The 17,010-nt window shown below is 50.9% G+C and overlaps 1 protein-coding gene across 1 annotated transcript; it reads right to left on the bottom strand.

The window, feature by feature from the left end:
* Positions 1-1,447: 1,447 nt before the first annotated feature.
* Positions 1,448-16,959, bottom strand: HSDL1 (hydroxysteroid dehydrogenase like 1). The gene is made up of 5 exons (XM_084755989.1): positions 16,829-16,959; positions 9,172-9,397; positions 8,049-8,494; positions 7,635-7,862; positions 1,448-3,501 (listed from the first exon to the last, which is right to left on the bottom strand). The coding sequence occupies exons 2-5, from the start codon at positions 9,389-9,391 to the stop codon at positions 3,403-3,405; spliced, it is 993 nt and encodes a 330-aa protein (XP_084612115.1). The 5' UTR covers positions 9,392-9,397; positions 16,829-16,959; the 3' UTR covers positions 1,448-3,402.
* Positions 16,960-17,010: the final 51 nt, after the last annotated feature.

Raw genomic sequence — 17,010 nt, 5'->3', positions numbered from 1 at the left:
AAACAACCCAACGTTGGGATTTCTGTGTCTCTGACATCAATTTAACTGTTCAAAGAATAACTGTGGGCCCTGAAACTGCTTAAACGGATGGGGATTTCTGTCCAGGACTGGGTCCCTTCTGCCCAATCGCCAGAACCAGTCCCATGCTATTGTTAGTTTCCCTTACTGATCTCTAAGTGCTGGAGTGACTTCTCACTGGGAAAGCACATTGAATCTATATCGCTCTGATCACAGTGTCTGGTGTTTATAATCTAGAGAGGACTTCAAGTGGGCAGAGGACCTGTTTGGTTACATACAAATGCTATTTCATTTTATCCAAGGCACTTAAGCATCTGCAGATTTTGGGTGTCCATTGGGCTCTAAGAACCGATCCCTCGAAGGCACCAAGGGATAACTGCTTAGTAACCATGTGACCCACACTGCCTAAGCTGAGCCTTGCTGTCACTGTCCAGCACTGAATGTGGAAACCACACATACCACTCTCCTGGGAACACATCATAACTCAAAACACAGAGGAGGCAGGGTCAGTCCTAAGTCAGGGAATGTACCAAGGTCCCTGTGGGTAGATAGGGGCAGAGGCTCGGGGCACAGTCCTCATCAGGACTGAGGACACACCATCAACCCGCTAGTTCCCAACCAGGGAAGAGATTTTACACCACTGAGGTAAGCAAAACAAAAATGGCTGCCCAGGGGGCTGGAGAGACAGTTCGGTGGTTAAGGACACCTAACTGCTCTTCCAGAGAACCTGAGTTCACGTCCCAGCACCTACATCAGGTAGCTCCTAACACCTGCATGTCCAGGGATATCTGACTCTTTCTGGCCTCTGTAGACACCTGCACACATGTGGCATACACTCACACAGATGCATCATAAATACGAAGGAAAAGAAAAGGGGGCTGGAGAGGTGGCTCAGCTGTTCAGAGCACTGGCTGCTCTTGCAGAGGACCCGGGTTTCATCTCCATCATCCACGTGGTGGCTCACAACCATCTGTAACTCTAGCTCCAGGGAATCTAATCCCTGCGACCTCCAATGGCACCTGCATGCATGTGGTGCATATAAACACACAGCCTCACATACATACATGCGCGCGCGCGCACACACACACACACACACACACACACACACACACACACAACTAAACTGAAAGAGAAAACTTGAGAACAATCTGCTAAGAACTCTCTGCCTGCTTTCCTCTCCCCGAGCTCTAACCCTACAACTGGCTTGCGTACTTCTCATACAAGTGAAGTTGCTCATGGGTCACCCCACCCCACCCACACTGCCAAGTTCACAACCATCCTCACCCACTCAGCCAGAGGAGAAGGCCCCTCAGATGGCCGCAGGCAGCGGGCACAATGATGTTTAATCAGTGACAACCATAAGGGTCAACAGGTCAACTTCTCATCATGTCTACAAGGGGAAAAAAGAACCTTAAGTGGCAGTGACACCTGAAGGAAACAATGATGCTTTTATTGTTACATTTCAATTCACAGGATAAGTTATAAACCATGTCCACAGTGGGCTGACTAACTCAGCAGAAAGGGGCTGAGGATGAGAGCTAGGAAGCCTAAGGATGCCTGGTTCCGGTCTTCTGTTGGACCCGTGGACCACTGAGTCTGCACAATGAGCAAGTTCTAGCTGAGGGACCGTCACCGACAGCGCTGACCTCTTCCATCACGTAGCAAGAACTCTGCCCTTGACTGACAAGTCTGAGTACTGGACCACAGGACCTTACTCAGAACTGACAGTGTGTTTCTGCTATTGTTTTTGTTTCCTGAACCAGGGTTTCACTGTGTGGCCAGGCTGGTCTCGAACTCCTGAGTCTCCTGCCTTCCTCCCACTAGTGGGACCGTGAGTGGTGATGTTTCCCGTGGAACTGCTGCTGCTTTTCACATATCTGCCAAGGTGCTCATCAGCATGACAGTAGTCTCCACCGATGCTCTTCGGCCACTATCTCCAGGCATGGAGCTCTGCACATGTTTTGAGGATGTAATCACTGATCTTCTGGAAATGCTACAGGTGACAGAATGTCACCACAACAAGTCCACACAAGTCCCAGCATTCCGCCCATTCTCAGTTCCCAGGTATGGCATCGGCACCACAATGCTAAGTGCCACATTCTCCACTCTGCACAAGCTGCCGTGACTCCTGATTCCCAAGTGCTGAGAATGAGACCCTTACAGGTGGTTGGTTTCATAAGACTGAGTTAAAGACAGTGAGTTTCAACACGCACCCATATTGTGGGATTTGTGTAAAGTACCTTCAGGCCAATATAAGCATTCCCTATAATGTACACATTCATTACACAGGCCAAAAATGAGCTTCTAACATCATTTCAAAACTACCTCGTACCACACACAAAAGTTGCCCACATTTTAACCACTATTCTACAAACACTTGATGGTTTTATCAACAATGCTCCTGGGACGAAATTGGATTACACAGAAAAGGTGTATGAGAACCTGCCATAACTAGCTCTGAAGGGGTCAGTTAGCACATGGGTGTGCCGAGAAACCACTACCTAGTCACAGCCTTAGAAATCAAAGGACAAGCCGTTATGTATCTAGGAATAAAACCCACCTATAGAGCTGGAAAGACAAAGACCACTCAAAGGAAACAGCGTCAGCATGGTAAGCCCAGCAGGCTTCCCCATGTAAAAAGAAAAGGAGTAACCCAGACTTTACGCCAGGAAGGCTCCCCATTACCTCGTCTCGGCAAGTCTCTTAAAGTCTTATCAATAATTTTGCTCAGACACACAGCATACACATGGTTCTACAGCAACCTTAAGGAAAGGCAGTGTGCACACACGGATGCCCCATGTGGCACACATGTCTACTGCTAGTACCACCTGCACTCACAGTTCACAGTTAGAAAATAACACTTTTCTGTTGTCTTCCTGATAAACATTAATTTTTTTTTTTTGAGATAGGTTTTAACTACATATCCCTGGCTGGCCTGGAACTCAATATGTAGCCCAGGCAAACTCAGAGATCCACCTGTCTATATCTCCCAAGTGCTGGGATTAAAGACATGAGCTGCCACACCCAGCGTGATGAACATCTGAAAGCCAATACTATAATCACCTTCACCTATAAAAGAAAAACAGATGATTTCCCTAAAAAACAAAAAACAACCCAACACAAGAAGTTACAGGAGCTGGTCGGTCACATTCAAAGTGTTGGGGAAGCATTCCGCTCTGTTCTTAGGCTTCGTGGCTATGTGCCCTGGGCCACCTATGTGGTCCCTGAGGTTTTCTCACAGACTTAAAGTCGGCCTCATGAGGGATGGCAACACACTATGTACTCTGTACAAGACAAAACACGGGTGAAGTGAATGTGTTCTTCCAAACGCCGGAATACTGCAGGTTACTGTGGCTTGGCCAAGCCGCTCCCGAGCTTCCAGGTTCAAGCTTGGCATGATAAGGCCTCTTTCCGTAAGGAGCGGTTGAGGAGGTTTGCGCCCCACACCCAGAGCCACTCAGGCATATACTGTGCAAAAAGAAACTACAAAGAAAGAAAAAGATGTGATTAGAATCCCAAGCCATCAAAGCGGACATCTACTGAGCACACTGAACAATACGGAGGAGCCTGAGCCCTTTCCACACTGTGGTCAGCTTCCGTACCGGGCACTCACCTGGACTGAGCACACTGAACAATACGGAGGAACCTGAGCCCTTTCCACACTGCGGTCAGCTTCCGTACCGGGCACTCACCTGGACTCACTGAAGATGGGAAAAGGACACAATGCCCCATCACGATGCCCACCATCAGCACCTGCTCCCTTCCTGTGTGTTCCTGGGAACATGTATCCTTAGTAAAACACTCTAAATCCAAGGAGAGGGGGCAGAGAGATGGCTCAGTGGATGGGAAGAGCACTGGCAGCTCTTCCAGAGGACAGGGTTCAAGTCCCATAACCCACATGTCAGCTCACAATTATCTGTAACTCCAGCTCCAGAAGACTGGACACGCTCAGACATGCAGGCAAACCACCAACACATGCAAAGTTAAATATATAAATCACTAAATCCAAGAGGCTATGCTGGACCACCCTGAACAGGATCTTGTCTAAATCCAAGGAGACGAAAGGATTCTTGCGGGGGTACCTTGGGAGGACCTGGGACTTGGTTCATACAAAACCAGGGGCACCTGAGACAGGCGAGCCCCTGGGAGCCCTTGGGTAGTACTCGTTATGCGCGTTTCAGTGTTTACTTAGTGAGAAGGGAGCTAAGTGGAGCCAACCAGGGAACAGTTCTCCAGCCCCGCAGTGAAGGGCCGGAACCCTTGGCAGCTGTCTGTGGGAGCTCACGGAAGAGGAGTGATGGACTTCATCCTCAGGGTGCAGACATCAAGAGCCCTGGAGGCGGGATACCTTCGAAATGTCCTTCCCTTCATTTCCAGCTACACTTTATGGTGAGAGTGCCCAGAGCGTCACTGTCCATCTCTTTAGCCTCTTAAACCGAGCATGCTCAGGAATGGACCAACCTTACATGAGTATGTAAAGACTCCTTGATTAAGACCCCTCCCCCCTCTGCTATGGGGGGCACTCTCTTGCCCTCTGCAGGTCCATCTTTCTCTGCTCCTGCATCTCGGCTGTGCTCCACTCACCTAGCTAGGAAGTCACTGCACTCCTGTTAGACAGGGAAGGACCTCACCACTGAGCTGGGATCCTCAGGTCTGGTTAGCACCGCCGCAAGAGGGGAAGCAGAGGCAGGCAGGAAGGGGCTGCAGGCTCTTTAGACTCTTTAGGACTTGAGTCATGTCATGGGTGCTAACCCATCTAGGTTTAAGAAAGCGGTGCCCTCAGGGCAGCCCCAAAGCGATGCAGTTGGAGAAGACACTGGAAGGATCTGACAGTGACTGTGTCTGACGCCACCTCAGCAGTAAAGAGATCACACTGAGCCAGGCAGGGGGAAGGCAGGGGGTGGTTTGCAGGGAGGCAGGCCTGGAGAAGCGGGCCCATCTCAGCAGTTCTGCCCTCACACTGACGCTCTCTCAGGCAGGACTGAGCTGCTGGGAGCTGGGTGCACTGGCACCACCCATCTCAGCTGCAGTGAACGCAGCTGAGGAACGCTTCCGGTCAGTCTCCACGTGGCTTCCTCTGTCCCATCCCCATCTCCGCTAGACCTCCTTTCTCCATTTTGCCCTGCCATGCTTAGACTCTCACCTAGTTCTTCTCACACGCTCTGTGGTGCTGCCGAATGCTGCCAACCTGAGAAGCCGCCTCCAGCAGAGACCCCTGACCTGAAGTCCCACCTGCACAGCTGCCGCCTCAGCTGCCCTGCAGCAGCAGTGTGCAGCTCCCACTAGCTTTCACCACACCTGATTCCCTCCACTCAGGCAGCCCCCCATCTGGACCAGAGTAGCACCAATCCTTCTGCCCTTCCTGTCCCATCCAACACTGGGGGGCCACACACCTCCAGCTCAGAGGCAGAGGCACCTCTAATGCAATGTTTCCTGCTGGGGCAGAAATCCACCAGAGCCCATATGCTATCAGCTCCCTCCTCCTGGCCACAAACAAAGGCGGGACACCATTCTCACTAAGCTCGCAGCATAGGAGGCCAGCTGAGGTGAGACACTGCTCCCTTTGTTTGACATATTCCAGATCTGTTCCTTATAGCTAAAGAACAGCACGAGTATTGCAATCTTCATCAAACTGGGCCCTTATGACCCTGGGAGATTGCACTCAGCAGAAGCGATAATTACACAGGAACAATCACAGCCAGAGCTGCCAGAGACTGCAGAGTGGCCAGGAGAGTGGTGTTTGAACCACACCTTGGCTGTAACACAGAAGCAGGAGCTGCAGAGATGGCTGAGGTTAGGAGAGCTGGCCGCTCTTGAAGAAGACTGGAGTGCAGGTCCCAGCATGCACCTCACCAGCTCACAACCACCTGGAACTCCAGTGCCAGGGAACCTGATGCCCTTTCCTGGCCTCTGTGGGCACTGCACTCATGTGCACCCACAGAGACATGCATATACACATAAAAGTCAAAGAATCTTTTAAAAAGGGCACCACTCTAAAAATTACAGTTTAAAAGAAAAATGGATTGGCCACGGTTAAAAACCAAAGTTTTAACAGCTCTGTATAGAAAACTACTCTGGGCACTAAACCAGCTTCATAGAATTTCTTGGCAGAAAAAAATACACTTTTGCTGCTGATAGTGATACTGGGGGTAGAAGCCAGGGCCACATGCTTGCTAGGCAAGGACACAGGCACTGACAACATCCCCAGCTCATTCATGTGTGCACACTCACACTCTCTTTCTCCCTCTTGCTCCCTCTCCCAATTTTAAACTTTTGAGACAAAGCCTCGATAAGCTGCCCAGGTTGGCCTTGAGCTCACTCTGTAGCGCAGGCTGGCTCGACAGTCCATCCACCACCGCAAAGCAGCTGGGACTAGCAGGCTGCAGTCCCAGGCCTGGGTGAAAAAGTCATACTAGAGAGTTCACCAAATTCCCATGTGGCTGACACGCCGTTGTGTCACAGACACGGACAAATAGCTCACCACTACTTGTCCTTGCAGCTGCATTTCTAAGCGAGCTTCAAGACCTTGGAGCTATTGTTTTTGAGAAAGAAAAGGTCTCGCTACATAGGCCAGGCTGACCGTAAGCTGAGATCCTCCTGCCCCGGCCTCCTGGTGACCAAAGAGGTGGCCAGGCTACCAGAGCCAGCCTAAGGCTACGTCTCAGACGTCTCCGCTCAGTTCTCAAGCAATTACGAACTCATAACAGCTATGTAGACAGCATTTTACACAGACGTCTAGCTCTGAGCCTTTAGATGAATGTAAGAATTCACCACTGATTTGCTCACACATTTATTTTGTGGTGGTAAACTGAATTATCTTTATGCTCAACAGCCCCCAAAGTATGTACCTGGTAGTCAGAAAGTGTCTGGTAAATCTAAATTTGGTCACATCTATTTCTATTCCAGATAATAAGAAACAATTACTATAAATCATTTAGTTACTGGACTAGTGATTAAAATCACTATTCTAAATATCCTACAAATTTCAAATACTTTTCAAAATATTTTGACTACATTTATTTGTGTGTGCATGTGGGGTGGGGCATGCACACCTTGTAGAGGGCAACTTGTGGGAGGCAGTTCTCTCTTTCTACCACGTGGGACTTGGGGGTCAAACTCAGCTCATCAGGCCTGGTGGCAGGCACCTTTACCTGCTGAACTATCTGGCTGGCCCCCCCAAATACTCTTACATCTTTGTTCTTTCTGAAGGACAACAACAAAGATCTTAGGAAAAATCCTAGGTTTCCTGAGTAAATGAGTCCAAGAATAAAATACATGGAGACTTAGCTAACATGGTAAGTTATGTGCTTCTGGCCCTAACTCACAGATCTCTGGACTGGACCGTGCATGTAGCATTTTGTCTTCAAGCATCACCAGGGCCTCTGCACTGAAATCCCTATGGGGCACCCATGATCCTCACATCCCCACACGAAGCAGCCTGTTTCACGTCATAGAGGTGACAAAGAAAATCTGCAAACTTTTGCACTGACCACCCCACAAGAGCATCTATCCCTGGGAATGTGAGGTAGGCTGACCCTTGGTCCTTGGCACAGCGCGCAGAGCTTTGACCTGACAGCGTGGTGCTGCCTGAATGGGGCAGCGGGACCAGGAGCTACCTGAATAGAGTGAGACCAGTAGCCTGTGGTCCTTTTTGAAATGCCCAGGGTTGACACGGCATGTTGAGCATACACTCTCGGCGAAGGTGCCAGCCACGGGCATCTGTGCAGGAAGCTGCCGGGCGCAGTCATACTGGTGGTCACGCAGAAGGGGATCAGACTCTGCACGAAGATCCCTTTAGAGGCATATTCATACTGCAGGGCTCGGCTGAAGTGGTCCAGATAGGCCTGGAGGGCAGAGGGGGAGGACTATGAACCTGGAAGGAACTCGAAAGAAAACCCAGGAGCAGAAAGACTTGCTTGTCCCCATGTTGGGGGGTAGTGGGGGAGGGAAGGGGCAGGGCAGGGCAATGCTAGTATAAACAAATGGGAGCTGACTACTCCCTGACCACCCCACAGGAAGAAGAGCCTAACCTTGGACGCAGAAAAGGCAGCCAGCTGTGGAGTGGGCTTGCAGCAGGAGCCAGAAGACACAGTGACGATGGCACCCCTCTTTCTCTCCACCATCCCTGGAAGCACTATGTGGGCCATCAGGCTCGCGGCCGCAATGTTCACGTTCACAATGTCCCAGAGTGTGTCCTCCGGAACCTCGGTGAAATACTGGGGGTAGGGGTAGAATGCGCCCACGTCATTCACCAGGATGCCAACGTCTCTATCTCTCAGGGCTTCTCGGATGGGAGCATAAATCTCCCGGCCTCTGCTGAAGTCTGCCACCATGACAACTGTCTCCACCCTGTAGGTGTCAGCTATGTGCTTGGCCACTGCCTGCAGCTTCTCTTCTTCTTGGCTGACCAGGATGATGTTGAGTCCGCGGCTCGCTAACTCCTCAGCATATGCCTTCCCGATGCCATCTGTGGCCCCTGCAAGGCAAGCCAGGAGCCATGAGCATGCTGAAGCATCATATCCACAAAGAACCAGGATGACTCACTGTGGATCTCACCAGAGAAAAACACATCTGTCAGTTGAGGACAATGCTGAATTGATAAGGTGAACCCTAATACTAAAGATCCCCAGGCAGGGGCTAGTGAGATGGCTCAGGGGATAAAAGGTGCTTGCTGCCAAGCCTGCCGACCTGAGTTCAAACCCTAGGACCCACATGGTGGAAGGACACATCTGACTCCCAAGAGTTGTTCCCAGACATTTTCATGTATTTGAGGGCTGATGCTCAGCCTGCTGGATAAGACACCATAGAAACCTGTTTCCACACGCGCACCTGGCTTGCTCAGGTGTCAGGATGAGCTTTCTGGTTTGCAGAGATAAATCACAACACAATTCAAAACAGGTAACGCGTTTCTGAGAGCACCGACAGCCTCAGAGGGTAATTTCAAAACAGACAGCAGGAAAGACACGTGAGGGGAGGGAGGAATGAGGAGGATGCAAATCTGAGGATAGGGCTCCCTGAAGCGAGGCGGGAAGAGCACAGAATGAGGTCTCAGCAGGAGGCAGAAGACTCCCATTAAATCCTACTGTAGCTCCTGGTTGGAAACACTGACTTAAAATACAACCCAAACAGAAATGGTACTGGAGCTGAGGTTACCACTGACGACCGCCCATCTTCCGTACTGCTTGATCAGGTCCGGTCTGCTCCCCAGGCGAGGGATGAAGTGCAGTCTGACCAGGCTGTAGAAGTCACAGATGACCGTGATGCTCTTTCTGGCTGTGTACCAGGCCCCCACCAAGGCCAGTGCTTCCATATAGCAGTTGCAAGACCTAGCAATTTCCCTGTACAAGAGGTAGAAGCTGTCAACAGCAGCCATGGCAACCTGTGGGAACAAGAAGAGAGAGCTGCTCTTTGGGGAAAGAGTAAAACCGGGAGGAAAAGACATCCTCAGGGCGAGGAAGGAGAACCCTGGCCTTTCATAACTGCATTCAAATGACATTAATGCCTGGGATGGCAGGGCACGACCTCACTGTTTAATATCTGTGACTTGGAGAGCCCTTGCTTTCCAAGGAGACTGCGCAACAGAACTACTCAGCTACCGAATTCCTCCAGAGCGCCTGACTCCAAGCGACCAGCAGCCTAAACAAAGATAAACATGAGTGCCCCACTCCAGAGCTCCAGGAGGCACAAGCATCCCTGGGTGGCAGCCTGGAATGTGTTTCCCCTCCTGGCATTATTCAGTCAGCAAGTACCGAAGACCTGCCGCCTCAACAGTGACTAGCGGGACAAACACAGGTAGTGACAGCACATGGCCCCAAGAAACATCCATATTATACAAAAGGAGCAACCGCCCCCCCCCCCAAATGAGGAGACGGTGCTCTTCCACGACAGCACAGCGAGCACCCTCCTGTTACTCACTTGGTTTGTTTGGCATCTTTCCTCCTGGCCTCCAGGTCTAAGAAAGTCCCACACAGCTCTTGTAAGTGAGCACAGAGCAAACACTAAAGGGCAGACAGCGCCCAAGAATCATGACAGCTGTTCGGAGCCACGACAGAGGCAGGCATTTAACAATTAAAACGCAATCCTGTCGGGTACCTTAGCTTACAGAAGTGACCCAGGAGAGGTGGGCAGAGGCCGGGCCTGGTCCTGATGGCATCACCAAGGGCTGAGCTCCATCCTGGACCATGACAGAGGAGCCGCTGCCGTCAGACCCAGAGTACACTAAATGGCCAGATGAGCCTGATGGCTGGCGCACACATAGTAAAATAGCTGAGATTACACACAGGGAACTGGATTTTAAGTACCCCCCTCCCCAATGTAAAACTTGTGGGGATGATTTCTGGAATGAAACTGCATTCAAGTCAAAGGAGGGGAGTCCTGAAAACAGCAGAGTGGCAAAAACCGGAACAAACTCTGGGGGCAGGAGCAGGTACCCCTGTGTCTACTGTGATCTGACTCAAACACTACGGAGTGTCCCAGAGGAGAAAAATGAAACAAACTAACCACCAAGCAGGAGCCTGCTAGCTCACAGCCTCCCTAGTAAAAGGCCCAGGGAAGCATAAAAAGACAACTGTGTAACAGTGTAACAGCCAGGGGCCACTGAGATTATCCAGCCTCAAACAGAGGAAATGCACAGCCAGCCCCATCACACCACGCTCTCCTCAGAAGCTCCACATTTATAGGTGTGTCTGTGTCATCCTCCCTTGGCCCCCTCAACCCCCACAGGAATTCTCTGTGTAGTCTTAGCTGTCCTGGCACTCTCTTTGTAGACCAGGCTGGCCTTGAACTCACAGAGATCCACCTACCTCTGCTAGGATTAAAGGCGTGGGCCACCACACCGGGCTTCCTGTTCTTAATCAAGCTGACGTGACACTAAGTTTTGAAAGGTTTTCTCAGCCTGGAGTAGTGATATGGACACATAATCTTAGAATTTGAGAGGATGAGGAAGGAGGATTCCAAGTTTGAGGCAAAAAAGCTGGGCTATACACACAGTAAGAACTTGTCTCAAACAAACTAACAAACAAATAAATTAGGACCCAGCCAAATCCAATGACACTTTCACTTTAATCCCGGCATTGAGGAGGCAGAGGCAGGTGGATCTCTTTGACTTCAAGGCCAGCCTGGTCTATATAGTAAGTTCCATGGTTCAATGGCTGTCCAAGCTGAGGTGAGGTCCTGGCTACAAGCACTGGCATTGTTAAAAAAAAAAGGGGGGGGGGTAGAAGGAGGTAGAGGGGAGTGAAGGGATGGAGCTACTAAGAGTGCCTGACCTCAGGGGGTTTCCACTCCAGTCATCATCAGCCCAGCCTTCTCTTACCTTTTCACTGCCAGCTCTGGGCTTGGTACCACAGAGCTCTGTCCTCTCTCCTAACAAGCCCACGGCAAATAAATGCCCAGCTCAGCTGAGAACACTTTATGCAAAACTGAGATCGATGCTTTTGAGACAAAGCAAAACTTTTCATGCATGGCAGCAAAGGAAAGAGCGCACACCTGGGGACAGTCCCCTGGCTTGGAAGCACAGTGGAGAAGGCATTCCTTCCGTGTCCTGACTCTTTTCTTCTTAGGGACACATCATTAAATCCATCCAGGTGAGCTTGGGGACCGAGGGCAATCTATACTAACCTGACAGCACCGGAGCCGGAGCGGCTGGCTGCCCACATCCACCTGTCTCTGCATTTGACCATGGCAGGGTCACCCTCTCTCTCTGCACACTACCGACCGTCCTTGGTCCCCTGCAGCACCCACTTGAACTCTCACACCACAGTGGCCAGCCTGTGTGCTCCAGGCCCAAAGCCTGCTAGATGCTGGCTGGCCTGCCTGAACCTGGGCGCCCAACACTTTCTCATCCCCAGGCAGCAGCAAGAAGGAGGGGGGCAGTCTGGAGGTCTTGGCATTTTCCCCCCTAGAGACCTTTCCCCAGCTCACCACTGTCATGAACTGCTGAGACAATGGTCCCTCCACCTATGATGTGTTGCTCAGAAGCAGCCACTGACAGCCAGCCCTGGCACTCTGGACCCTTGAAATGAAGACACGCCATTCAGTCATGCCTCCCTGGCAGGTCAAAGCAAGATCTGGCTCATACCAACCAAGCTCACAGACGCCCAATGTAGTCCAACACCATATGTTTATGAATAAGCACAAAGCCATCAAAAGACCTGAGCTGATAGTCACTGCCCTGTGGAGGGGGACCTCACATAGGACACTGTGTATGAAAAAAACGAAACCACTCAGACAGGGCTAAAGATAGCAACTAAATGTCTGAGACCAAAGACAACTTGAGAAATAAGCTAGGCGTCCCCTGGTCCTATATGCCTGGGGACCTACAGAAAGATAACTGACCATTTCTAAGAGATGAGAAAGTATCCCCAGGACAAAGAAGGGGGCTGTCCAGCCACCCAGCCCCAACTCTAGGCAAAGTCCTGAGGCATGACTGGAAATTCTCATGTGTCCTACGATGGGACAGCAAGGTCAGAGGCAGAGTGAGTGCCATGAACACAGTCTCCACAGGGTTCCAGTCAAGGGTTGTGAATGACTCTGGGAGCCAGCAAAGGTGAGGACAATCTTCAGTGGGGTCTCCAGAAGGACCCTGTTGGGGACTGTGACTTCAGTGTGGTGACATTAACTTAGTCTCTAAACTGCTGAACCATATAACGTAATAAACACTTAGGTCACTTCTGTAACTTGTTACAGAATAGAGTATGGTGGACACAGGGACAGACACTGGGAAGATGGACAGATAGACAGTGTACTGCCAGTCTGGAAGACCCAGCAACAGGCCCTCAGCTATAGCCACCTAGTTGATCAGGGAGCGAGCCCCCTGGTCTTAGACTGGAGCGTGACCCCGTGGGCTGGGAAGGACTGACAAGGCCTCCTTGCCCTCTGCAGCCACACACCATGCAGGCACGTGCTCCTGTCTGAGTCTGGGGTTCCCACTGAGTCTGCCTTGAACAAGGAACCTCAAGTCCTGTTCAGCCTTCTAAGCCAGCTCGCACCTACTCTTTCTTGGTTCAAAGCCCCAACTCCCACTGGCCTTGAGGGTCATCCTCCTGCCGCTTGAGGTCCCCTCTCTTCTTCTCCCGGCTTCACCCGCTGCTCCTGCTGTGTCTCTAGCACATTTCACTTGTCTCTGACTCTGCAGCTAGAGCTCAGGCCTCCGGAGGTCAGGACCTGTGTAAGAAAACTAATTTCTTCATAATTAAAAAAAGGGAGGTGGTGGGTGTGACAATATACACCTTTGATCTCAGCACCCGGGAGGCAGAGGCAAGCAGATCCCTATGAGTTCAAAGGCAGCCTGTATACAAGTGAGACCCTGTACCCACCCCCAAACAAGAAAAAAAAACCAGAAAACACGTTCAAAACATATAAAACCTAATATGCACAGTTTGAAGGAAAACAAAACAGCTACTCAGTGACCAACCCAACAAAAGCAGCATCTAGTGGGTTCCAGAACCCCGGCTTCTTCCTTGTCCCTCTTCTCCACAGCAGGGCACACCCTCCTAAAGCTCGTTTCGTTTTAGAGGTGTTTTTTGCTTTTGAGACAGGCTGGCCAACTTGTGATCTTACCTCAGCAGCTGGCATCACAGACTGTACCCCAAACCTGCTCCTCTGGCTCTTTTTCTGTCCTGAGAGACACTGAGTGCTGCTTGTTTGAGTGGCTCAATGGGGACTCATCCAGAGTCCTAAGCTGACCTGGATCCTCCTCCTGTTCTGGAGACTTCTCTCCTGGCTGAGGACTTAGCTTCCATATAGGCTGTGACACTGCCACATACAATCCCTGTGCGTGCTACCTCCAGGCCTGGGTTGTTCCGTGCCCTCCAGGACGGGATCACCGCTCAAATCCCAATCACGTCTCTTGGGCAATGGTGTAGGCACTCGTGAAGGAATGTGTCTCACAGGGGAACTGCTGAGCCACAAGGCACTCAAGGGTGCCACTCGCCTGTGCCAATCCTTTCCACGGCGGCAGACCTGCATCACCTGCCTCACCACCTCCTCTGTGCCACCCACTCACCAGAGTGCCCAACAGTTCAACCTCAAACAACGGGGTATATAGGAGTGGTGAGCAACTGGGCCGAGATGCTTTGGAACGATGTGTGCTGCTGTTCCTGAAGCTCTGAAATGCCTGTTCCCATCCACTGCCCAACCCTCCTCCTACTGTACTGTGCTCTTTTTCTCTCCAAATGACAAGAATTCTAGACACACATCCTCTGCTACCTCTTTCTAACACTGTTTTTTTATTTTTTGTTTGTTTGTCTGTTTTGTTTTTCGAGACAGGGTCTCTCTGTGTAGCCTTGGCTCTCCTGGACTTGCTTTGTAGACCAAGCTGGCCTCGAACTCACAGCGATCCACCTGCCTCTGCCACCTGAGTGCTGGGATCAAAGGCGTGCGCCACCACGCCCTGCTTCTCGCTAACACTGTTGATGAGTTGGATGTCTTTGTTTCCAAAACCCTTCCTTTATGAGCACTGCTCATCATGTTTTACTTCAAACTGCAACCCCTGATAAGGAATTGCCTCATGGTATTTCCTACAAGTTCTTCTCATGTAAGCCAGTAATCCTGGATTCTGTAATGGTGAGCACGGGCTTTCACGCAGCTTCTGCGTGATCCCACAGCACCAAAACGCTGTGTGGGCAATACTGTCTTAGTAAATACAATATTGCCTGAGTAAGTACAATATTGCCTGAGTAAGTACAATATTGCCTGAGTAAGTACAATATTGCCTGAGTAAGTCCCATCAGATACTGTCAGTGCCAGAGCTCATATTTCACTCTTGAAAACACTCAAAACGTTGGGTGGGTATTCTGGCAAGGTTTTCCCTTAAGGATTATGACACTTCTGGGGCTCCTTACCTTCTTCTGCCTGGTTTTGATCTTTGATTGAATCAGCAGTGAAGATGAGGGGGGGGAAAGAACAGCAACAAGGGAACTGAAAGCCAGGATTCTTACCCACGACCCAAGCCCCCCTGATATCCAGGTCTCCACGTAGGCACCAGGAATTAAGGAAACAGCAGGCCATTCCTAGGCACGTACCCAAAATACTTAACAATCTCTGCTTGCATTAAAATTTTGTAAAGCGGTTCCTATCAGCTTTATTCACACTAGCCAAAAGATGAAACTGCCGAAACGTCCATCGGATGATGAACACAACATGGACCATGAGTAACACGGTGGAAAATTACTGAACTCTAAAAAGGAATGGCATGAGTACATGCTATGACATGAAAACATTAATGAGGTTGAGGGACAGAAGCCAGACGAAAAAGACCACTCAACATAGGGCCACATGTATAAAACATGTTTGCAATAGAGAAATCCAGAGACACAGAAAACACACTGGGGGCAGGATGGGCCCAAACTGCAGCTGATGGGTGGAATTTCTTTTTGGGGGTGGTGGAAATTATTCGGAACTGGGCGTGGTGACAACTGCCTAACCCTGTAAATATACTACAAAGTTGTACGTTTCAAGATGGCTAAAATGACAGATTCTTTGTTATGTGAATTTTGTTAGGAGAATTTTTCCTCAATGGGGGAAAAAATGTACTGGGGACTGGGAAGATGGCTCATCGGATGAAGTGTTCACTGTGCAAGCTTAAGGACCTGACTTGAGACCCCAGTGGTATGTAAGAGTGGATAGCTAACTGCTGAGCCAATTGTAACCTCAGTAATGGGAAGGAGCAGACAAGAGGATCATGGGGGCTAATCAGTCTAGCCTGAAGAAAACTGAGTGTTTTCACTCAGTGTGAGACACTGTCTGAAAAAATAAGGTGTAGAGTGATAGACACTGACCTGTGGCCTCCACATCCACACATAAATGAACAACCCTCTCCTCCCAAGATACACACACACACACACACACACACACCCTCCACTAATAAAGTAATGTCGAACTCTGCGTTTCTGAAATATTTCCGCAATGACTAAGGTCACTCTCAAAAAGAGATCCTATCTTTGGATGAAGTTACAACACTCCAACACACTGTCCTTTGTCCACCAGCTGCAAAGGGGGCTAACACTTCCTGGCCACAATGAGAATTAGAACAGGTGACACATAAAAAGGACATATAACTGTATTCCCGCAAACGCTCAAAAACCTTAGCCACCAGCCAGGATTATCACTCAGGGTTCGATGTCAGCTACCGCTATTGTACAGTCACGACTTTATGGGAAAAGCTGCTTAAAAGCGCTATCCCTAAGGCCTCACTTTATCTGCTTCTTCAATCTTCCGAGGCAGTACTACACATCAAGGAAAAGGACATAATGTGACACCCCAGGATCTCACAGCTAAGACCTGAGTCTAAGGCATGGGCTGGAGCCCTGGCTGCGTGGTCCATCAGATTCCTCATGGGAACCTGTACCCGCTGCGGTCACCACCCAGGGTCCCGGCAGTGGAACAGTGAGTCTCCTGCGTGTGTCTCATCTCTCCCCTAAGGGCGCCCGGGCACGGCCCAGCGACTCTGCAGAACCCACCCCGGTTCTGCAGGATCTGGGCGCTTTCTTCAGCAGCGCGGCCATTCTGCAAATCCTAGAGCCCACTCAAACCCAGCGGCTGGGAAAAGAGGATAAAGAGGCACCGAAAAAAAAAAAGGCGGTTCCGGGGCGTGTCGCGTGTGCGAGCAGCTGGGCGAAGGCGAGGCCTGGAACACCTGCTCCTGCAGCTGAGGGGCCGCCCGCAGCGCGGAACCAAGAGTTCGCGGCTTTGGGGCGCGACGAAGGGGCCGGGATGGGGGGTGGGGGTGGGGGGAGAGCGTCCCGAGGGTCGGGGTCCCAGGGGCGTGGCCAGGGCCGGAAGCGGGGCTCCAGGGGCGCGGGCGCAATACCTGCAGCGAGAGGCGCGGTCTCCGAAGCCCGTCCCGCCGCCTGCACGCGCGGCCGCCGCCCCGGACTCCGCAGGTCTGTTACCCACGTGACCCACGCACGCACCCGGGTGGAGCCCCAGCTAGGCCCGCCCTCGGCGGGCGTAACCGACTGCGCGTGCGCACTGGTTGCCGCGGCAACCGGG

This window comes from Acomys minous, assembly GCF_964271855.1.
Source record: "Acomys minous genome assembly, chromosome: 14".
NCBI classification, from domain to species: Eukaryota; Metazoa; Chordata; class Mammalia; order Rodentia; family Muridae; genus Acomys; species Acomys minous.
This window is presented reverse-complemented; position numbering and strand designations above follow the sequence as displayed.

Excerpts from the sequence above, each read along its gene's own strand:
- HSDL1 (XM_084755989.1), bottom strand. The coding sequence starts at position 9,391 with ATGGCTGCTGTTGACAGCTTCTACCTCTTGTACAGGGAAATTGCTAGG. Across the intron at positions 8,495-9,171 it reads AAGATGGGCGGTCGTCAGTG|GGGCCACAGATGGCATCGGG; the intron begins GTAACCTCAGCT and ends CTTGCCTTGCAG. Across the intron at positions 3,502-7,634 it reads ACTGGTCTCACTCTATTCAG|TTTCTTTTTGCACAGTATAT; the intron begins GTAGCTCCTGGT and ends CTTTCTTTGTAG.